Source organism: Saccostrea echinata, unplaced genomic scaffold (assembly GCF_033153115.1).
Source record: "Saccostrea echinata isolate AGI-Se365-2 ecotype Australia unplaced genomic scaffold, CSIRO_AGI_Sech_v1 ptg000054l, whole genome shotgun sequence".
Taxonomy (NCBI): Eukaryota; Metazoa; Mollusca; class Bivalvia; order Ostreida; family Ostreidae; genus Saccostrea; species Saccostrea echinata.
The window spans coordinates 50550772-50575711 of NW_026889803.1; the positions used below are offsets into that span (position 1 = coordinate 50550772).

General features: G+C 31.7%; 1 protein-coding gene across 1 annotated transcript; it reads left to right on the forward strand.

The window, feature by feature from the left end:
- The first annotated feature begins 12485 nt into the window (after positions 1–12485).
- LOC133204986 (uncharacterized) lies at positions 12486–19228 on the forward strand. The gene is made up of 7 exons (XM_061340726.1): positions 12486–12673; positions 14894–14907; positions 16968–17075; positions 18318–18336; positions 18446–18486; positions 18609–18639; positions 19062–19228. The coding sequence occupies exons 1-7, from the start codon at positions 12486–12488 to the stop codon at positions 19147–19149; spliced, it is 489 nt and encodes a 162-aa protein (XP_061196710.1). The 3' UTR covers positions 19150–19228.
- Positions 19229–24940: the final 5712 nt, after the last annotated feature.

A 24940-nucleotide genomic window follows, 5' to 3' on the forward strand; every position in this document is an offset into this window, starting at 1 on the left:
TACACGCGACAAAGAACTTCTCTGTATAATGAACTTTGATTTATTTTTTCGTTACTAGTATACCATATATATAGCGGTGAATTTTAGCGGGGTGCTAACTTTGGCTTTGGCTTTTAGCGGTTTTATAGTAGATCGTCAAAATTTTGATAGATAAATTTGCACCCATTAGAACTGAATGCAAGAAATTAAATATCTTAGTTAAATAATTTTGATCAGTCTCTTGTTAAATAAATCCTTCATCTGGTATTGGTATTTATTCAAACTTTTGCGTAAATCGGTATTCAAACGTATATTGAACGTACTGAAGATAATCTAATGATGAATTTTATCTCTTTCACAAACTCACGGAACTCTTTGTCCGCTAAACAAAATTCGCCAAAATTATTGGCATACCTTTGAGCAAGCAAAACGCCAAAGTTTACACCAGCTTAAGAAACCCGCTATACGGTACAGATCTCTTACCAACATGATTTGAATCATTCTTGATACATTATGTTCATGCGCTTTTTATAAACAATACTCCATCGTGCTTTTCAAATAATTTTTTTTTTTTAAAAATCAGTTAAAAAACACGAAAATACTGCTAGTATGCGCATAAAAAATTTATATCTTATACTTGTATGCAAGAGAGAGAGAGAGAGAGAGAGATCATCCAGACAAGTCCAAAGATGGCACTTTTCCTCTTTGTTAGAAAAATTAAAAAAGTATTAGGAACGGGCTCTTTGTTATCCCACTATACTCCTGTACCCAACTTAGTCCTCAGTGTCATATGTTGAATTGGTTGATATTTGAAAAAGGAATCGTGTATTGTACGCAAACCTTTCAATGCCGTTTCATCCAGCTGGGAGGAGAACATTATCATCAGTATTTTTTATGGAGCCCCTTTTCCGTTTAATTGTACCGCTTAAATCGCCATACATTTGTAATACATCGAGAAAATGTTAAATAGTGTGTTTATGAGTAGACATATCAATTTAATACATTGTATATTCTTATCTGTGGATTTAGAAATAAAACACATTGCTCATTCCACTGTTACATTAATTAGCATTCTAGATGTTCCTGCTACATTTGCATGGAATTTTTTTTCAAACCATTTTAGGACTAGGTATTCTCATTGTATGCTATGATTATGGATGTTGCCAATCAAATGCTTTTAAGCCGCCACGTTTTATGGAAAACAAGAATTCTGGAGAATTTCGTCTGTTCCTTAAATCAAAATTTGCCAACAAAGGCATTGACATCGTAAACGATGATATTCTTAATCACAAAGGGGTTCAGTCCTGTATTCCACCATATTTCATGCTGGTCCACATATCTTGTATATTTCTTATAAATATTCATCGATTATTGCTTTTAACATTTTCTAATAACAAAAAAATCTCTAGAGTTCCTAGATATCAAATATCTGGAACATGATCCTCCTACGCATTTCTGTTCTTCTCCACAAAACTATAGTCCAGCTGGACACATCTTTGTTGATGACATGAATGTTTAGTTAAAATGAGGAAATCACTTATTTTAAAGGGCAAAATTAGGGATCCACATTCTTTCAACTGTCGAAAAAGTTCATAAATGTTATGAATTCTGTCGAAAATTATGCAAGACAATAGGTCAAATATGAAGAAGACCTTGATACTTCGTAAGAATGGGATTAAAGTGTAAGATGTAAACGGCGAAGATCTCAAAATTCCGGTAACAAAACGAATCTTGAAAAAGCCAAAACACGGACTCCTGGAAATACCAAAGGCGGGCTCAGGTGCCATAGATGAGTAAGTATTCCCTGTCGACCGGTCACACCTCCATGAGTCTTATGAATTGATTTAGTAGACAGAGTACTCTATAATCAATTTAATACAAAAGCAATGTCCTTACAGATGATATGAAAAATGTCAGAAAAAATACGACCCCAATGACTAAGTTGTATTCACAAGTAAGTCATTAAAACGACCGTAGAATTCGCGAAAAGCTGACTTAAATCGGGGTTGTTGAAATCCTTAGACATCATCGAATTTGTCAGTAGCTTGCCAAGGTTTTAAAAATTGATTGTACTCGAATACAGCACCCTCTTGCGCATCAAATCAGTTGGGAGACATAATCACCATTGATGTTGGGATATTACTACATAAATGAGTGAAGTTGACGATGCCAAAGCTGAAGTACTCGCTGTAATCCCGTATGTCATACAGTATAGGTATTAGTAGGCCAGTAACAGCTACAGCTAATAAAACATCCAAATATGAAACAGATTATGCAGACCCTCTGGTGTCTTTTATTTCGAGTTCACTGGGATATATTGAGTATGACATTTAATTGATAAAGTGTCGTCGGTATATCTAAATGTAAATTTGAGGACCACAGCAAGAATTTTCTTCTAGTATAGAAGTTTTTGAATTTATAAAAAAAAAATCTCGTTGGCAAATAAAGGAGCACAGTTAGTGTTAAATACGAATTCCAACATATTGATGGAGAAACTGGGCTCGATCATCTAAGAGGAACTGCAGTATCTTTTCAATACCAACTTTAGAATATTTGTTTGTACAATTAAAATATTTTTTTACAGTTATTTTGTAGAAGACCAATCAATCATAAAATATTAAATTTAGAAGTTCCATTTTTATTGAGGAAGCAATTGTCTATGATGTCAAAAAGGCTTCTCTTTAATTTACGGTGAAGAATGATTGAAAAAAAAAACAACTTAGAAAAGTTTGATTTGATGCTACTAATATTTGTACATGTTTTGCAATTTTAAATATTCAAGAATTCCTTGGTGATTTTAGAATCCACATTTGATTTACATTACTTCTTGAATATACTTCTGACGTTTCGCCTTTCACAGCAGTAAATAATTTGGTAACGAGTAATGATAAGAACTCGGATGAACATTTACTAAACCTTGAAATATTAATTTATTTGAAAGTTTTTATGAAGTGCTGAATTCCTAAATATGTGTGATAAATCAAACTCACTTCTATTGACTAGAATGTTATTGACTAGAATATAAAACTGAAAAGTTATTTTGAAGAATCTAATCGTTCAAAAAGGAACTGTGAGTTAAGGCTGGATTACCAGATGTGGAATTAAAACCAAGCTTTTCTTAAATGCAGTTTTAATAATGTATAAAGACTACATCGTTAAAATGAAAAAAAGAAGATAAGAATAACGAACAGTGATCGATTTAAAAATCCTTCAGATGAGTACAAATTGGTGAACAGGGCTTAAATCCCTGGAAACTCCAGAGGTGGGATCAGGTGCCCAGGGGAAGAATGCATCCCCTGTCGAGCAGTCACACACTCCGTGAATCCTTATGTTTTGATCAGGTAGACGGAGTATTCTGTAAGAGTTTTCTTTTAGTCTTTTTAATTCGTAAATCATTTCCGGTCTGCTAAAAAGGAAGGATAGTTCGCATCTGGCCTTTTATTTTCTAAGGCAATTTTTTAATATAGTCTTCCTCTTCAATTTAGTCCATCACTTCGAAATCTCATTTTAAACGGTTAAGGGCAATACGAAAGCAACTATCCTTTTTTTCAGTAATTCAGAAATGGCTAAAAAAAATTAGCTAAAATATTAATCAATGGTCGCAGTGATATTTCTCTTTAGAACTGTTTCGGTAATGTTTTCAGTTAAACTAGCTCACACAATTTTGGGTGTCAATATCATATAAGTACTAAAAAAGAATACAGATATTTTTCAATTTAACAACGATTTGGTTTTGTTCATTATTTCCTGTTCCAAAATTTTTAGCCTACACACGCATTAATCAATTTATTAGCCGACCTTTTTTTCCTTATGAAGCAGAATTTACTCAGAAACTTCTGCCTGAGACGAAGAAAACACTTGTTGTGGCCTTCAACTCGAATTCAGGTATTTCGACGACGTTTTCTCAGTTATCAATTGTTTCTTCCATTCATGTCGACTCCTCCTAGGCACCTGATCCCACTTCTGGAATTTCCAGGGGTCCGTGTTTTATGCCGGTAAAATAATACATTACGTTGCTTAATTTTAAGGTATCGCATTAAGAAATCTGAATTTGCAAGCATGTATTAATTGTTGAAGATCTTTGTCTAATCTACTCAAAGGTTGCCATTTCAATTAACTAAATGCAATTATGCTGCAATTATATTCAAAACGGGAATAATAGGATTCCATGACTGGTTACATATGAATATGCCTAAAAATTATGAAATCTGTTTTTAAACCGAAATATTGTAGATGTTTACATTCTACCCTGTTATTCTGTCTTGATTTAACAATGATGACATTCGAAAAAGAGAATATTAAAAATTGATTTTGTCGAAATACATCAAATAAATATAGCAAAGTTGTTTATAAATTGATTTAACGAAAAGTGTACCTACTTGTTACATGAAGCAGTCATTATCCGCAAAAATGTCAATAAAAGACTCGCATTAAGGACAGCTAAGTACATCATCTGAAATCATTAATTCAGTTTGCGCTTAGAACATGACACACATATGTAGCATAATTAAACAAGACTCAGTTTTCCTAATTCATTAGATATTTGTTTTATCTTGGTTATAACAATAGCATCGGTTATTTTTAGAATTCAACATCATTATTTTTTTCAACATTGTTGATTTAAAATTTAATTTTTATTAGCATTTTAGGACGATATCTTCCCTAACTTTTTTTTTACCTTTGATTTTTTTGACAATGTGAACTTAGATCCCTCTTTAATAGGAATGTGGATTTTATTAAAGAACAACTTGGTTTTCTTATATATAATATAGAGACATAAGTACGGCAATGGACAATTTTAGATTTTTTTCTATTTTAAGATCATTTATAAGCGAATGGCAAAGTTGAATAAGTTCTGTAAGTACGTTGTCTGGACTAAGCGAGACTCTTTTTCACAATTGGGAATAGCACCTCACGAAATCATTAATCTTTTAATCAATCAAAATCCCGCCTTGAAAAGCTATAAACTTTTGTTCATGCTCGCCTTTTGGAAAAGATTTTTGGACTTGTAGTACATATCATTTTTATTTTCTTAAGTAAAAGCCAAGATCTTGAATCTTATTTCCTACATATTAAATATTTGCAAACATAAATACTTAAGAGAAAGAACAGGATCCTAATAGTTTTATCAGAAAATCCTGGTCCATTGTGCAAGTCTGTTATACTTCCTGTAACCTAGTTCTTCCGAAACATGGATCATATCTCGTTAAGTTACAAGAATTTTCACACAATCTTAGCCACTTTTCAAATAAACAGTCATTTTTAAAAAAAAGTTTTAGAATGGGAATCCAAGTAATCAAATTCAAATATTAATACATGGTCCTTATATGATATTTATAATTATACCCGAAACATTAACTACGAAACTGTTATTTGGACTTGTGAAATAGAGTTGATACAAAGTACAAAGGTTTCCAAATTTTGACAATTCCTTGATACTGAATGAAATGATAGAGAAGTTTAAAACTAAATCTATAACATAAACGGTTACGTCATCTTATACTGATACATGGGAGGCATTTCAATATAAATTAATGGAGCCCCACATCAATAATACTTAACAACAGTACATGTGTTATCTGATTTCATTTTGGTTAATTTACATATTAAGGAGCCTTGTACAAGCTAATTACTGACTAACTGGAATCATTATATCGTGGTTGTAACAACCGACCAAAGACTTTGTTCTGCAAGTTTACAAATTATTCGTAAATTAATTGGATATATAAAAAATCAGTTATTCTTATTTTCTTTTTTTTTTTGGAACTGAGTACCAATTTTGCGTAAATTAGACAATCAAAACTTGTTACAAGTTCCTGGTTCTCTCTAGTACACATGAACATGTATATACAGTGTATATATTTCTTATTAAGTCATCGTTTGCTTTTGTAGTCCAATATTTGTTAGAGTTATTTCATTAAATGCTAAAAATGCTAATCCAATATTTTAACATACCAGTCCAATATCAAATCATGCTAGTTAATCGAATACAATAATTAAAACATAAGACTGTTACCAGGTATGAATAACATAAAACAACTCAAATGATTAAAAAAAAAAGAATAATACATATGATTTCTTTGATTTGTGATCGTAAATGGATTCTCGGGGACTTAACTTCGGATGCCTTAATTTGCTATCCACGAAATTTAATCGCAAATGAAATTTGCAGTTTTTATATTTATTGTTATTTCGGTAAGACGCTCACCAAAATATTTGGTAGAATTAATAGATGAAAACAGTTCTCTATATTCTTTTTCAGAATGAACCATTTGAGGTTTACATCTAATTTTAAACATTTTTTTTTTTACCGTCATTCATCACTCCTTATCATTTTTGTTAAAAATAATTTGGAAAAAATTAAATCTTAACTGACTTAATTTACATTAAAATCGATTTCATTATTTTCTGAGTTCCAAAGTTAAGATACCAGTCTAATATTTAAGTATTTTTCATTGGGTATCCTTCAAGGAGCCCCAGACTTGTGGTACTGGTCCAATACTAGTAATATTTTAAGAGTGGACCCCCCAACAGGTATCCTTCAAGAATCCCCATTTCATTCTTTTTATCTAGTATTTAAACTAAGTAATATTTTATTCAGTATATCGGCCACCATATGCATGGAATCAGAGAGTGGTGGAGTCATTTTTTTACATGTCTGTAGGAGTGAGAGCAAAAGTCAGCCAATACAGCCAGATTTCGACTCTGGAGGAATTCGAAAATGAAACATTTCAATTTCAAATTTTAAAGATGATGATTCTATCTATTCAAATATTCTACTTCTAAAGGTAAGTCCGACATTGGCAGATTTTCGAAGTTTCTCTGTTTTATTGGGCTTTTGTTATTCATCTCGGGTTACAGTCCAATATTTGGTTAAAAGTGGACTGTAAAAGTAAAAATATCGGACTTGAATGGATAAATATTTCACCCACTAAACATTCAACAAAAAAATATTGGACCGAGAATACAAAAGACGATGCCAAAAAAAAAATGTCTAATTAATAGTTAGTACTGTAGTAATGAAATATGAAGATAACGAACAGTATTCAACCTCGAAAGTCCAATGAAACGATACAAATTTGGAGCAAAGCAAACACGGACCTAAAAATTTAGAGGTGGGATCAGGTGCCATGGAGGAGTGAGCATCCCCTGCCGACCGGTCACATCCGCCATGTCTATATCTATATCTCTAACAAACAACCGGACGTTCTATTCATTCAGAAAAACACATTTTCCTACAAAATACAATGGATACCGGTAGGTTCCAAAGTTGTTTAATTTTTAAATGTAAATTTCATGATACATATATTTTATAACGAATAGATATAAGAAAAGATTCACTCCAAGCAATATAGGCTTTGGAGATATTTAACCGTGTCGAGTCAAGTTCACTGTGTTAATGTATTTCATATGTAATATGTAAACATGAAAGTAGATACAGATTGCATAATTATACGTTATTCATTTAAAAATACGATTTTGAATGTAGATTTTTTTTTTACTTCCTGCTTCATTGCCTTGTGGGGAGGATGGACAACCATTCTATATACAGTTTTTATGTGTATTATTTTTTATGCTGTAATTTTTCATTGAGTAAGTATCTATTTTTCTACGATTTAAAAAATTGCTCTCCTGGAATAACTACGACAAAAACTTATAAAAATCTGTAGAACTGTTTTTGAATAACTACATTCTTTGTTTACGACATCAAATTTGCTTTAATGTATATAACGTTAAATTCACAATTTTTTAGTAGTTTACTCTGGCTATCATGTTTCTTATTTGAAGAACAGATCTGAGCAAGGTGTGTTTTGATAAAAATTGATCGTACTCGGAGCATGCTCTTGAGTATCGAATATGTTGGGAGATGTAAACATCATATGCAGGTGCATATATTTTTCATACATAGAACATGCTCTTACGTATCTAATCAACTGGGAGACATAAACTCCATATGCAGGTGATAGTGGTATAAGGGAAGCTGTTTCTAAGAAATTGAAGTCATCACGTTTATCATAAAGTTTTTTTGTTAGTTTGCCATTAATGTTTCTCTTGTAAAACATCAAAATATGATAAAGATTTGTTAGACTACGTGGTGTCTTTTATTTCGAGTTCAGTGGAATAAATCAACGTAGGTATGAAAATAATATTATTAATTGATAAAACGTCGTCGATATATGTTGGTGTACAGTACTCCTGGAGTTTCTCCTTGCTGGTGTTTATATTTTTAATATTATTAAAATTCTGTTTCTGACTTGAACTTTTATATAGAAGCTGTGGCAGGCATAATCTCTGAATTTTTCCAATCTCTCTATGATGAAAGTCTTTCATACCATAAACTAAAATCAGGCAAAAATTGTTTGCTATGTGCCATGGTTACGATGGCAACATGCCATAAAGATTGGATAAATGGCTTTTTGAAAATGTTCAGAGTCCATACCGCTATTAACGTTTGCAGCAATGCAAACAATTGGCATTGACTATTCCCAAAAGTTAATGGTCTGATGTCTTAAACGCATTTTATTGGTTGGCAATGGTTATCAATGTCTAAAGGCACTGTTGTGGTCCTAATTTTCACATCAAAAATTTCAAATTAAATTCTTTAAATAGAACTTTGCTATGGAAATTATAGGAAAAATATGCATAAAAGCTTAAGAAAATTGTTTTCTTGGGTACGCACCCTTGTATGAAGATTCTCAATAATTTTATGTTTGGTATTTATGAACAACTAACCTGACTTTCAATTTTGACTACCACACACTCTCTAACTGGATGCCAAAAGCTACCACATAGTGTTTAATATTGCTATAAAGTTAACAAAATCGAACATTTTTCCTTCTTGGTAACCATAGCAAGTGTTATTTTCTTCATCAAACTTTTTCAATATATAATATTCAACTTAAGTTCTATCAAATAAGTACAATTCAAGGTGAGTCAAATAATACGTTTCTTGATTTTAAAAAAGTAACTAATTTCCTTAAGCAGCAAAAAATATCACTTTAAAGTAAACCACTGGAACGTTGTCTCTATGGTTATACTGCAAAGTAGCAATTAATCCCATTTTTTTTTATGCTATCTGTGTTACAAGGTCCTAACAATGTATATTTGCCAGTCTTGAATTTCCATGTTTTCCTCGAGATAGCAACATTAACCAAAACTTAGCAACAAATTTTGTATGGCTTCACTGTGCTACCAGGGCTACCATAAAAGTTAGTTTTAGAAAAAAATTGCTTATACCTAATTATTTAAGGTCAATATTTTTATTGGTTTTCTTGTGTTGTGGATTGAGTTTGTTCGTGTAACACTGCTTTCATTAGTGAATATTGAGCGTTTTTCAGCATTTTTCAGCATTTAAAATGTATTCCAAATGTACTCATGGTTACCACTTACTTAGAAATATATTCTAAAATGTTTCTTTGTATCATAAGTGGCAACAAGATGTCATGTTTTGTGAGAATAGTTTGTTTGATTTTCTAGTCTTCATTAAGGCTTAATAAAGATTCAAAGTAGTTGAAAATCTCAATTTTTAAAACTTTTCCGTCTGTTACCATGGCATCGATTTTAATATATGTTTCTGGTGTCAAGTTGTAATAATGGGCAATAGTTCGTCAAAATCGGTGATCATGCGTGGCAAAAAATTAAAGTGGTCACAGAGAATAGCTCTTATATGTTCTTAATAAAAGTAAATTTTGAGAACTTTGTTCAAACTTGCGTCTTTCGTTCATGGGCAAGTGAGAATCAATAAAGGCAGCGAGCCTGGTAAAAGACACAAATGTTGGATTTTCTTCCTTCACTTTTGTTAGGATGTGTCCTGCTATAACTTATACAAGGAAAAACAGAAATTATAAAACTTTGCGGAAGTGTGCGCTCATTAAGGGCCCTCTATTTCCTCACTCTAAACACGCTTATCTAATTTGTTAAATGTAATTTTTAAATGTTTCATTAGTTGTCAATTGCAGTCGGTATCAGTGTGTTTCTCAAGTGGGTTTTTATACTTAGGCACCATACAGATTCAAATAGTATTTTGAAATTTTAAGTATTTACATAGTAAAATATTAAACTTTGAGTTGTAGGCCTTCATATATTAGCGTATCTCTTAATGATAAAAAACCATTTGGGCAATATTTCCAATAATTTCCATGTTATAGTCTGTTTTGGTCATTTTTTAAGTAATTGTATGTTTTTTTTATTATTAGTATAATTGTGTAACAAAAACCTATTTTAGTAAAGCACGCAAAAAAAAAAAACTTTTTGTTACTAGTATATATTTACATGTTTAATTAATTACGATTAAACTAAAACTGTGGAACCTTATCACAATTATCTAATGTACGAATTTTTTTCTTCTCATTCCTAGAATAAAATTCATCATAAAAATTAATGTTACTGTAACTGAAGTCAATTTTTCATCCATCTGATGATTTTTGTGTCAAACGTAATATTTGTACTATTTTTTTCAAAATATTCCGATGTGTTACGTATTATTTTTATTATGGGGGGGGGGCTTTTTCTGTTTAAATGCCCAGTATGATTCGGTTGAAAACAAGATTTTTAGAACAATTGTATTAATTATTTGATTGAATTTAATTTATTTAATTGATTTAATTATTTTTACTAAGCTATGCTTCATGATGATTAAGTATATGAGTTGATACACGTTTCAGGACTTAAATCTAGGTAAATCATTTTAGTAAATAAGCAATCTGGTCTATTACCATATCTAAAAGACAAGAATTTACCTCGGAAAATTCATCGGTACACTTGACTTTTAACTATAATCAAACTAATGCAATGATTATTAAGGAAATAAAAATTTTATGAATTAAACATCTTTAAACCTCTTTATAGGCACGAGTCCGATCCTTCAAATTCAGGCCCAGCCATCAACAGTAGACATTGGGCAGGATGATTTTTTGATTGTCTGTTCAATTGTCAATCCTAGTCAACTGATTTCTATCTCTACCATTCAACTGCACAAGAACGTTAATGCTACCCCAAGTAACTCTCTACAGAATGTTGTCTCCGTCAGTCTTAGCAATGGACAACAAACGATTATTTGGCAGGACAGTTCATTACAAGAAAGAGCTACAGCTATAGGGACGCTCAGTCCCCCGTCCACAGCACATTTACAGTTTAACATCAGTAAGAATAATGTACAATGTCCAGAAGATTTTACAGGATATAAGTGCAGTATGACAGGACTTGTATATTTCTCAAGACGTTCTCAAACGATAAATCAGATGACAAATGAGATGATTGTTTCATTTACAGGTATTATCCGTTTTGTGACTTGTGATTCATTTGAGCTTTGTTAAATTTATACTTTGGTACATCAATTATTTTGTAATAAATCACATAAACAGCTTTTCCCTATTCCTTCATTAACGGAAACACGTTTGCTACATATTCTTTCATATCCGTGGTAACGAAATCAGATAATCGCAGGTTTCTTACGACACCTATTCCTTTCCTTAATTCTTTTTACAAATAAATGTCACAATTTCTTGTTTAAAACAGCTGGCAACTGTAAAAATAATATTCAAAAAACATTTATAGAATAGTTTTCAAGAACCTTTTTGTTTTATCTGTTCAGTCCAGCCTGCAGTAATAGAAATTCCAAGAGTATGGATCTTTGGTAGTCGAGCTGATACAACAAAACGCCAGTTTGAGGAAGGAACTGTCCTGCAGTTAGAGTGTACCGGAGAGATCGGCAGTAATATATCATCAGTTAGTAACATTGCTTTTGTTTGTAAGTTTAAAAGGCAAGAGGCTTATGGTTCACAACACTTACATGGGTCATGATGCGCGTACTTATGTATATATCAGTACCGAGTATATGAAAATACTTGTTTATTAGAATGACGAAATATATATTTCTTCTTTGGAAATGCATTTATGAAAGTTGTGCCCTTTTTATCCTGTAAAGGGTGGCTTTACATTCAGAATCAGGCTAATAAAATAAATCACATCATGGTTTTCCTTATTTCGTAAGTTCAATGGTCGATATAATGACCTTGTTAGCAAATATAATCTATCGTTAAGTCGAATGTTGAATAATGTTTTTCATACAAATTGTTAGGCCATTATTTTCACACTGAATTGTCTACAGAATAGGACTACCATATACTCTTTTTTTCCCTTCAATTCCTTACATAAATTTTGTTAACTTCGAATGCTTTGAAAGTACGAGACATTGGCGACTTGTTTGTTTATAATTATACAATTACAGACGATTAGATGGTGTGCTAAGAGTGCCTCTGCTTCTACCTATAAAGAATTTCCACAAACACCTGTTCATTCCACAACTTCACAATCGGGTTGTCAGTACACAGGGTCCTCTACAATCACATACAACCTTACCTGTAGTGACACATTTACACAGTTTCTGTGTGAATCTGGATATGACAGTCACTGTGGAAGTGGAGCAGCGAGACAATACCTTAACATCTCAACAGGTAAGCAGCAGGCATGTAGATGATCACCGGAATGTGGATACAACAGACCCTATGGAAGCGGACCAGCGAGACAATACCTCAACATCTCAACAGGTAAGCAGCAGGTATGTAGATGATCACCGGAATGTGGATACAACAGACCCTATGGAAGCGGACCAGCGAGACAATACCTCAACATCTCAACAGGTAAGCAGCAGGTATGTAGATGATTGCAGGAATGTGGATATGACAGACCCAGTGTAAGTAGAACAGTGAGACAATACCTGAACAGGTAAGCAGCAGGTATGTAGATGATTGCAGGAAAATTAAAACAAAGCCAACAACTAAAAACAAAGAAAGAAAGAAATGATCAGTAGAGGTAAAGAGATGAAAAAGTGGTTAATCCAAAAATATTTTTTTCACATACATACTACATGTGTGTATCTTGTATAATTTTGTATTGTTTTTACATTATATTCAAAGGAATTTTCCAGATTATTTCATGTATTGTTGCACTGCTACGATTGAAATAGTCACACAAGAAATGAAATTCTTTTGTAGTTGTTTCTAATGAAGAAAACAATAAAGGTAATACTTATTCAAATACATAAGTAACTTATAGTATCTCAGCACAGTTAAATTAAATTTTCTATAAAATACATAAGAATTATAGGCACTTGGTATAAAGGGTCTCTTTCTAACAAATATGGAAACAAATTATTCAGAAATGCCAGAACTGAGAACTGTCAATTAAGTTTCAATGACGCGTATTTCGATGTACCACTATTCTTTTTACAATAAATAAGAATACAAATTTCCGTGTCACCTTGTATTATTTATTTAAAGAGGCTGGGGGGTTGTGGCCATTTTTAGACTATATTGATCTCCTTTAGAAGAAGAGCTCCATATGAAGATATAGAAAATGATCAAATTTTAAAACTAAAATTTTTGAAATTTTTCTTTGCCAAATGATAGTTTACAGCTTAAGATATCATATCTAAAAAATTAAGTTAAATCTGGTGGTTAATTTGTGGTTAATTTGTTGACCCCCCAGCCTCCTTAAACAGTGAATACTGTGATAATTATAGAATTTATTATACATTTTGAATATATATATATATATATATATATATATATATATATATATCTATATATCATATTGTATCATATTGTATATTATATTGTACATATTTTATATATATATATATATATATATATATATATATATATATATATATATATATATATATTAGAATTATCAAAAAAATCCCAAACACAGAACTTCGGAAAGTAAATAGAAAGAATGAACCCGGAAATATACAAACCGAAATTCCATTTGTTATCACTCATAATCCAAAAAAACATAACATCTTCAAAACAACGAAAGAGTGTTTGCCAATACTTCTATAATCAAAAAATCTGAACGACCTTATTAAGGAGAAGGATTTAATTTATAGTAGAAGGCAGCCACCAAATTTGAAGAAAATCCTCACAAAAGCCAAATTCACTTCTTCAAAAGAAACATTTATGGTTTCCAAATGTGACGATCCTCGCTGTGGAACTTGCGATTTCCTACAAATCGGAAAATCAATCACATTCAAAAACGGAATGAATTTTAAAGTTCAACATAACATGAACTGTAAATCAAAGAACGTCATATATTGCATGACCTGCAGTGGTTGCGGCGAACATTACATTGGACAAACAGGAAATAAAATATCGGACCGTGTAAGAGTACATACAGGGATGGGGTCAATTACTTTAAAAAGTAATTAATTAAATTACAATTACTTTCACTTTTTCTTCAATTAAATTACAATTAAATTACAGGCTTTCTAAGATGTGTAATTAATTAAATTACAATTACTTTGCAAAAGTAATTAATTAAATTACAAATTACATTTTTCATTTTTTTGAAAATTTCTATAATCCTTGTCAATGAATATATAGAACATCTTTCATCTGTATATAAGCTCAGCCTCTGCACAAACAATACAAGAAATAATAAGCTATATAAGCATTGTGTATTTTGTGGTTTAATTTATAATTTTTATTTACTAAACGTTAAAGAACTATCTGAGATCAGTTTGATGCGCAAAAGCTACATGTACATAAATTGCACGGCTAATGATATTTGATTAAAAGTGGGTATTTTAATAGAGTAAAATGAGTCGCAACTGTAACCCCTCTAATAATAAATATTTCCTTTGAAAGTAACCTGAACATCCTAAATTGCTATTTATGGTGAACATTTTTACTTCAAACATAATAATAGTACAGAACATAACTTTTTCAGATACAAAATTTATTCATTAAAAATCTCTTTAGATGTTAAAATAATTATCAAATTGAAAGATTTTCTTTTCTAAAGCTAGCAGGGCATTTTTAATTGAAATAATTATCACCATTGGCTTTGTCTTCTAAATCATGGAATGAATACCTCTTTAGAGGGGTTGATTTGTTTTGATTGCAATTTACAGCTGTGATTTGGAGGGCAATTATATCTCTTTCAACAAGAGAGAACTTAATTAATGACACACACAATCTTTTTCTTTATTATTGACCAACAACAAGATTGAAATATAATAAATGTGTGTTTCATGACTGAAAAGTTGGCCTAAAAAGGGTGGTACAAAATATTGATAAACATAAACTAAAAAATTCAATTTTACATAATGATTAGAAAGAAACTAGATTATTATTATGAAGTCCATCATTTATTTGCTCATAAACATTAACTTAAGATTTTGTATAATTGAAGAATTGAGAATATGTTTCACAGTAAAATAAAAGACAGTAAAATGGGGAGGTAGTGGTGACAATATATCATGAATGTGTATTATATAAAGTAATTGAATGTAATTGGAAAAGTAATTATACCCCCCGCAAACGAAGTTTAGGGGGGGGGTATATTTGAATCATCTTGTCCGTCTGTCTGTCTGTCCGTCTGTCTGTAGACGAGATTTTGTCCGTACCATTTCTTGGAAACTGTTGCAAGGATTTGTCTGAAAATGTATACTTATTATTCGCAATATGAAGGTGTGCACCTGGTATTTTCATCATGATTGGATAATATTTTTGCATTTTACAGGCGTTTTTTCATTTTTATTATGTGGTTTTGTCCGGATCTGTTCCCCGAGACTATTGCATAGATTTGTATGAAAATTTGTACACTTATTATTTACCATATGAAGATGTGCACCTGATATTTTCAACATTATTTGGTTATTTTTCTGCACTTTACAGGTGTTTTTTTTTTTTTTCATTTTTATTGACTTAGTCATTTCGGGTTCATGTCTAAGGTTTGAGACATAGAATCTAGAACATCTGTACAAAAATGTGAACTACAGCTTAAAACTACTAATTAGAACTAAAAAAAATCACAAAGTATTAAAAACAGTTTTTACATTACACAGCAGATAGTGTAAATCCATTTGTCCCTTGGGAGTAATGAGTGGACATGCATCCAGTTAAAGATTAATTAATGAGTTCAGTGTGGGAAACTGTAAGGGCATCTCTGATCAAGCAGGTCTTATCTATATCTCCTGGGAATTGGGCAGAAAGAAATAAAGATCTCTGTTGTCTAAGTCTCTTAATTGTAATTTATGTCTGTCAAAATACATAGTTACTGGAACCAGCCTTTTATTTTTAAAATGAGTTTGATAAAAAGGTATTAAGATCAATTTGATTTTATATATAATTAATTATGATATTTTTTTTTCCAACAAACAATTTGCAGAGTGTGATGTCTCACAAAGATGACAGATAGTTGCAAACTATTTTTTCAATGTAATAAAAACAATGTAATTATTAGTATTGATGTTTTATTAGGCTGCACCTTAGTTTCATCCATTAAAAAAATATAATGAGTAATTAAATTTTCACTCTAAATGTTTAAGCAAATTGTGAACACTTCTCACATCTAGAAAACATTAGTGATTTGGTACCTTCTCTGAAAAACCCAGCGGGGGGTATTTGTCCCTTTTGGACAGTTCTAGTTGAAATTACATGGTATTTTTATCAGTGTAATTAATTAAATTACAATTACAAGTAATTGAAAAAATGTTAAATTACAAATTACTTCCAATTACTTAAAAAAATGTAATTAATTACGGTCAATTACAATTACTTTTTTCAATTACCCCATCCCTGATATATATATATACAATATAATATACAATATGATACAATATTTTATCCCATGTTTACCCCTTTATCCCGTGGATATGTCTCATTGGATAATTTTTTCATATTCCACAGTTAAGTGCAGTTGTGACGTCACAATGGTTTTTGCGTTAGAGTGATGAAGTAAAATGAAGTGGAGTCCTGTATAAAACAGTGTAAAACATTCGTTGTGAAGTAATAAACATGGGATAAAAAGAATCTCCCATGATTTGTAGTTGGATATGACTTTTATCCAACTCGTTGTGTGTTTTTATCCCCTCGCCAAGGCTTGGGGATAAAAAACACACAACTCGTTGGATAAAAATCATATCCAACTACAAATCATGGGAGATCCTATATTTATAATCTTACTTTTTTTCTCATTTACAGATTCGTCAGAGTGTGATTCTACCATTAATATTCTATCTATTGTCGCATCTCTTATTATTGTCATTATCGGGAGTTTGATCAACATAATTATCTGCAGAAGAAATCGCAGTAAGTATAATGATAAAATTAAAGTTCATTTGACCTGAAGTTAACCTTGGTCCATTTTGTGATGGATGCGATGTGGCTTTTTGAGATTATATTTAAGAAATAAGGTATCATTTTTAAACATCTATCGGGATATAAATACGGGTTGGTCACGAGATCAAATTCCATAAAGCCCGAAGGGCTTTATGGTAAATTTGATCTCGTACCAACCCGTATTAGATGTTTTAAAATGATACCTTATTACTTATATTTACATTTGTGACTTATTCATATTCTATATTTGCCTGATTATAATCTTTAACGCGTGAAACGTTTTATTATTCAAACCCAACGGCACGTGTTTGATCCACTGATTGCGCGTCGACCCTTTATGACGTCACTGAGAAATTACGTCGAACGTTTATGACGCGAGGAACCCGTGTTTATACGGATATAGATACGCGTTGCTTTTAATAGTGTTATATAAAAGAAAACATTTGCAAATGTAAATATCAGATGATTGATGTTGTTGCATGGTGATTGCAATCATAAAGGATTTAATTAAAGGGGGGGGGGGGGCAATGTCAACCACTTATTGTGTGAATTTTCAGTAATTATATTTTCGTCCATTGTCGCAAACCACGGCCAAAATGTACGATCCTCTCCCATTATGGGGAGAGCTATATGCGGACTCCGGACCATTGCTTGAGACGAGAATATTTGTCTGTCAGTTGTAAACGATAATGTACCAATATTGTTATATCATGAATAAATGCAAATATGTCTATCAATGCAATATTTTATCACATATTAACCAGTTTATCCGATGGATATCAGTCATTGAATAATTTAATCATTTCCCAAGTGTTTTAGTTATTATCAATTTCTGAAGTGTTAAATGTATTGATTTTTGTCTTAAATAATTTTTTTAAATTATTTTTATGTTTTTCGAAATGGATTTAAAAATAATTATACATATATCCTTTCTTCTTTGCGATAGAGTATTCTTTACATTTCTTGCAAAATATCATGATGCAAAGAATCAATGTACAAGAGTCAATATTGGTGTCAAATGGCAACCTTCTTTACAATCTGAAAATAAATTCTATACTACAGTATTTACTGCTATCATGGGCAAGCAAAAATAAAGCAAACTTAAATTATGTCCCTTCTGTAAAAATTAAATGAAATATTCCAAGAAAAATTCTAAAAAAAAAAAAAAAAAAAAAAAAAAAAAAATCTAAAATAAAATTGTTTTTCTTACAGAAAACTCCTGCTTTGGAAGGTAAGAACTTCGGTACAACATTTATTTGATAAGGCTGATTTTAACAGAAAGATATTCAATATTGGTCATTCTTTTAAAATATATAAATATACATGTATCACTTTTCCAGCAAATCCTTCGAATCGAACGTGAAGGTTAAAACAGTTCAAGGTAAATTACTAGAACTAGTGTTGAGACTAAGAAGTCATTAAACGGACATCAAGCAGTACATGTATCACATTTTGTTCTCTATATCTAATTCCTTGCATTGAATGATAATCTTTTTTTTTCAGAAATGTTGCCAAATTTTTGTAGAAGTGACAGGTATATTTAATGCAATTTCCTTATTCCATTCTAATCATACACTGATATATTTGAATGGCTTATTTTTTCTGCAAAATTACTTGTCTTTGGCTATCTATTCCCTCATAACTATTAAAAAAGAGATATCTAAACTTTTCCAAGTTAATCCTTTTGACGCCAAAGCGACATAAATGTCGTTTACTGAGTCAACGCCAAACCGCCAAAAATGTCTTTTATAAAGTCAACTTTGTATTAGGGTTCAATAAATCAAAAAACATACAGTGATATATGCAAAAATACAATATACCTGATATGTTCATATTTGTTTACACCAATGCGAAAGAATAAAAATAAATGATCTTTAAAAAAGTGCGAAAGTTCATAATGTACAATACTTTGAAATGCATTTTTTTAAAACTAATTAATTAGTTTTATTTTTACAGATTACCGTACACCGTGCTGGGTCCACTAGAAAAACCAAACACTTATGATGACCTGCATCTCTATGTAGAACCTGTAGTTTTACCTTGAAGCCTTTAAAATCATATACTCAGAAATATCATGTATAACATAGATCTACCCTAATAAAAAAGTGGAAATATCAGGAAAATTAGTTAGTGCCTGTCTTTTCTCCAATCTGTCTTGTTTACATGTTTCAAAAACTTGCAGGTGGATTTCAATGAAACTTTCAGAAAAGGCGTCCTGTAAGATATCAAATAGATCCAGTTTGGGATTGGAATTTTTGCACAAATATTTGAAATTCACATTCCAAAAAGCACACTGAGGCAACTATACAGCTGTATATATAAAACACGTGTATTCTTTTAAAATTAAGGGATAAGGCAATTACTTAACTTGTTTTAAGTTTTATTGTTCGGGAAGAGTAGTAGTGAGTAAACATGCCAAAACAACCGAATCTAGAATGCTGAATGGTTTCATAAAATGATTTTAAAAGGCTGGAGAACGAAAATAGGCACTTTCTGAATGTCTTCCAGTTTATCTTCTACTTGATTTCGATGTTGACTTCAGTATTTGTGTATTCCTTCAATGATTCAGTATTTATGTATTCCTTCGATGATAAGAAGGCCGAGAGCCTTAATTACCTCCAAATCATCTTGAAAAGATATCTGAAAGCGCTATATTATCGACGTTTATGCAGAGGTTTCATTTTTTGAAAAATAAATTTAAGAAAATTGCGTTTAAGTTAGCATATCTTTTATTTTTTCCGACTGATTACAGATTTTCTAACCGATTACCATAGTTCCGACCGAGTAATCGTTAAACCGGTTATAAATTGCCATCCCTAATAGATATACATGTATATATAATTATATATATATATAGAGAGAGAGAGTTTTAAGATACTATGAACATATATTATTTGGTTGGTTGGTTGTTTAACGTCCCTTCGAAAATTTTGCATGTATTGAGACGCCACCACTTGCCGGTGGAGACTGCAAATTTATAGTCTTGTCCCATGATCCCTTGCACTTCGTTACTGGATAACGAAGTGTGCAAGGGATCATGGGACAAGACTAGTGAATTTAGACCTGCCTTTGAGCAGTGAGGGATTTTATCGTGCTAGCATCTACTGCGACACGGACCTCGGTTTATACTGTTTCATTCGAAGGACTGGTCTCCTCGTCCTTTTTATATTGAAGAAGCAATTGTCTATGATGTCAAAAAGCTTATTTTTTAAACATATATTAAAAACCAAGATTTTTGACATTGTAGACAACTGCTTCTTCAATATAAAAGGAAACTTATGAATTTTCATATTTTGTAATTTGTCATCTTATAGTGCTCCTTTTAAGACTACCAGTTTTTATATTCTTATGAAGTAGAATTTATTCAACAAATTCTGCACAAGAAGAAAATTCTTCGTGTGGCCTGCAATTCGACATTGAGATATATATTTCATTCCTACGTTGATTCGATATATCCCTTTGAACTCGAATTAAAAAGACACCACAGAGTCTGGTATATCTGTTTTATATTTAGATATTATACTAGAAAAAGGCATTAATGGAGAACTAACATCAAAACTTTATGATAAACGTGGTGCTTTCAACTTTTCTATCGTCAACCTCCCTTATTTATGTAGCAATATAGTTTCCATTATCACCTGCTTGAGGAATTATATGTCTCCCAGTTGTTTCGATACGCAAGAGCATGTTCTACCTATGAACAATATCTAAAACGAGGCAAGTTATTGACAAACAAACAAAACAAAAAAAAAAGAATATCAACAGTCTCCTTTAAAGGCAAAATTTGGCAAATTCTATGTTCGATACAATGACCTTGTCAGCAATACAATCTATCATTAAGTCGAATGCTGATTGACGTTTTTATGCAAATTGGTAGGCCATTATTTTCATACTGAATTGTCTACAGGTTTTTCCGTTTGCCCGATCATGACAAGGAGCGCACAGCGGATGTGGCCGGTCGACAGGTGATGCTTACTCCTCCATGGCACCTGATCCCACCTCTGATGTTTTTAGAGGTTCGTGTAACAATATTTTTGCTGCTGTCCAAAAATTTATTGATGAAACTTGTAGATTTTAAATTGCTGTATTATTGAACAGAATTTTCGCTTATATCACTTATAAAATTTATATTTTTATGTATTATTTTGCATGACATATTGTTATATATAGGAGAGAAACCAGTAAGTTGTAAGAACTTTTTTCCGATCCTTTTGATTCATTCAATAAAATATGTTCAAAACAAGGTTCGTGTTTGCTCTGCTCCAAATATGTATTGTTTCAATGGACTTTTGAGCTTGATTATTGTTCGTTATCTCCATATTTTATGTACAAAATATTAAAGGTACCCTTGAAATGGCGGGAAAAAAGTAATGTACATGTACAATTCTTAAGAGTTGTACATGAAGGGATAATAAATCTATAGCAGTAAATAAAAAGATGTTGTCATTGTAATAATTGTACATGCACTAATCTTTTATTTAATATTTTAATAAGCACTCGACTTCTGATACCCCACAAACAATAAATCACAAAATAATCAATTTGGACCGGGCATATGAAAAGGAATATGAAAATGCAATTAGAAGATGAAGACGCTCGAGAACTGGAAAATTAAACAAAAGTGTCTGTGTTAAAATTATTAAAAAAAATAATAATAATAATAAGGCATCCTTACACTCAGATATGTCTTAAACATTAGAATCCGACAGCCTAAATGAAGCATATGGCCAACAGCTTACTTATCACAATTAATTAAGAGTACTAGTATTTCGGCTGTATTATAAGAACATGTTACATGTATTTTGTTAGGTATGCAGTAAGCCTCGCCTCGTCACGAGGTCGACTTTATGCACACATCAATCAATCTCTGAGAATTTGATTTTAATTTTGATCTTTTGATCAGATCACCTTTGTTTTTATGTTTATTGTATGCAGCTAAAGGAGGGGTTGTGATTATGTGTCTTTACAATAGTTCCAATATTTCAAAAATAATTTCCTTAAATCCGTGACCATAACCTTAGGTGTGGGGTTTCCTTGGTTTACTAAGAAGATCCTTTCTATAGAAATAGTTTTTTGCATACTGAGTAGTAGATTCAATTTCTGATTGTTTTATCCTCTTTTTACCAAATGGGTTTTGAAATCATTAAAAATAATTTGTAATTCAGCTTGATCGCTAGTATTCCTCATATGTCTAGTATATATTCTCCTTTAATTAGTTTGTTAGGATGCCGTTGTTTTATAACACGTACAGGTTATCGGTGGTCAAGAACAGGGGTTATCCGGTAAAATCTAGGGTGAAAAATAATCATCACAGCGTTCTCAAATTTTCACTACTTTTTAGTATATTTTTTCATCAATATACATAGCAAATTTCAAAACATATTTGTTCAAATAAACGAAATATGAGGTTTTATGTTATGTTTAATACGACGCATGGATGATAATGTGTCTAAAGCAATATAACGTTTCGATCATATTTTTGCCAAAAGAATTTGGACAAGCCGAACTTAAAGTCTTGCACACACACTGGATCCTCTGAAGATTCGAATATTAAGTAAGTTATGGACAGTACTCTCACTACATTCAACTAAATATATAGGCAATCTTTTTTGAAGTTCTGAAGTGCATGATTGCGTCTGTCGCTACAAATGCCAGTGGCTGTCCGTCCATATGTTTTACTCTACCCAGGGACTCGATGAAAAAGCATCCGTTTGTTTATGAAAAGATCTGGTGATATTTTCTTATTTTGGTCTCTTCCGTTATTATAGTGCGTCATTGTCGCCATTTTTCGCGTGTTGTGTTTACCGCTTTCCAATTTCAAATGCTCGGGAAAATGTCGAAAATTAAGCAGATGCTTTTATGACATAATAGATAGTGACTAAAAATATGAATATAAATTTTATCCCAACCTTACCTATTCAATCATGTTATTTCGAAATAATACTATTCTCTGATAAAATCCTGATTCTTTTTTTTTTCGTGCGATGAAGGACCATACCCTGTCCATATTCAAATATACTCAGTAATAAAATCCTTATTTTTGTCTTGATTTTATAAAAAATAAATAAATAAATAATAAATCTAAAAAAAAAAAATGTATTCAAATGTGATAAATATTCATTTGCTGAAAAATTCAGCTTAGTGCACCCATTATTTTTCAATAAAAACGCTTTGTCCACTATTTTAACCGGACAACCCTAGCTCATAGAAGCTAAAATGCTAATTAAAATTTTAATTGTATATGTACAATTATTTCAGTGACAAAATCCTTCATTCACTGATATGAATTTTAATTTCTGTACATGTACAACTCTTAAGAATTGTACATGTACATATTATTTTTTCGAGAAAGGGTAGTTTTTTTTTAATTTTCAACTTCAAGAGATCTACATGTACAAAAACATAAAACTATTGGCCATCGTATCAAACATATTTGGTACGTAAGAGCAAGTTGTGGGTGTGATAATTTTTTTAAACGAGACAGGCTACTGACAAAGAAGTTGATATTACAGGGATTTCTACAATAAAGACATTGTTTCGAAAAACACTTTCCTTAGCCTGTTTAAATTCAACATTTTGACACTTCTGTGGTCGTTATAATGAACTTGTTTGAACTTATTGTTGGGTCTATTTAGAATGACACATTTCATAACAATTGTTAGGCCATTGTTTTTATACTTTTTTTGCTACGGAATATTCCGTTTATCAAATCAATATAAAGGACTCAAAGAGGGTGTTACCAGTCAACAAGGGATGCTTAATTCTCAATTCTCCTTGGCACCCTATCCCACCTCCGGTGTTTCCGGGGGTCCGTGTTATTTTCAAGATTTATGATGTTGATCACTGTTCGTTATCTTCATCTTTTCCCATTTATACCTTTCTGTTATGTTGTGACAATATATTTAAGGAATCACTGTCTAATTTGATGGTTATGCCAGGGCATTAACGACAGTACGTTGGAAACGTAGGATAATCTGCATAACGGGCGAAGCCCGTTGTGCATAAATTATTCCACGTTTCCAACTGCTAGCGCTTCATGAAAAATATACCTACGTGCAAGTCTGTGTGATTTACACACCAATAACTCACACAAAAATTAAAAACATTCCTTATATTTACGTTTTACATGCTCAAAAGCACCAAAAATATACTCAATGTTTGAATTACTCCTATATCGTTACATTTTTATTAATGTCTCTGTATCTTATCATAACGTTAACATATTGGCAGAGATTGCCGAGTTATATGTTTTATACGTAAATACCTGTTCCACAAAATACCCACACACTCTCTCTCTCTATCTCTCTCCAAAAAAAAAGTTTGTTCCAACCCCGCCCCCCCCCCCTTTCAGAATCTGCCAATTCGTAATCTTACAATTTATTAAATGGATAGCGATTAAGGAGGTTTTGCTGTTATAGCTTCGTTTCGCTTCATCTAATTGTTTGACAATTTGTTCGTTTATCCCTTCCAGAATTTTTACGCATATTGAAACGCCGTTACTTGCAGGTGGAGGGCTGCAAAGTTAAACCTGAACTCGGCACTTACAGCCTTTGAGCAGCATGCCAGCACCCACAGGTGCTTGTGGACAGGACACTTTTATTTTATAATACCGCGGGTATGATTGTTTAATAAAACGTTTATTCTACGTTATTTTTTGGATTTTCCATATGGAATACATTGTAAATGTGTGCTAGAAGAATAATTTATGAAAGAAGACAAATGAAAATATTCTTGGACTCGGGGTGTATACTCGGGGGTGGGGTGGGGGCTGTCAACAAGCACCTGTGCCAGCACCTACTGCGACACAGGACCTCTGTTTATACGGTCTCATCCGA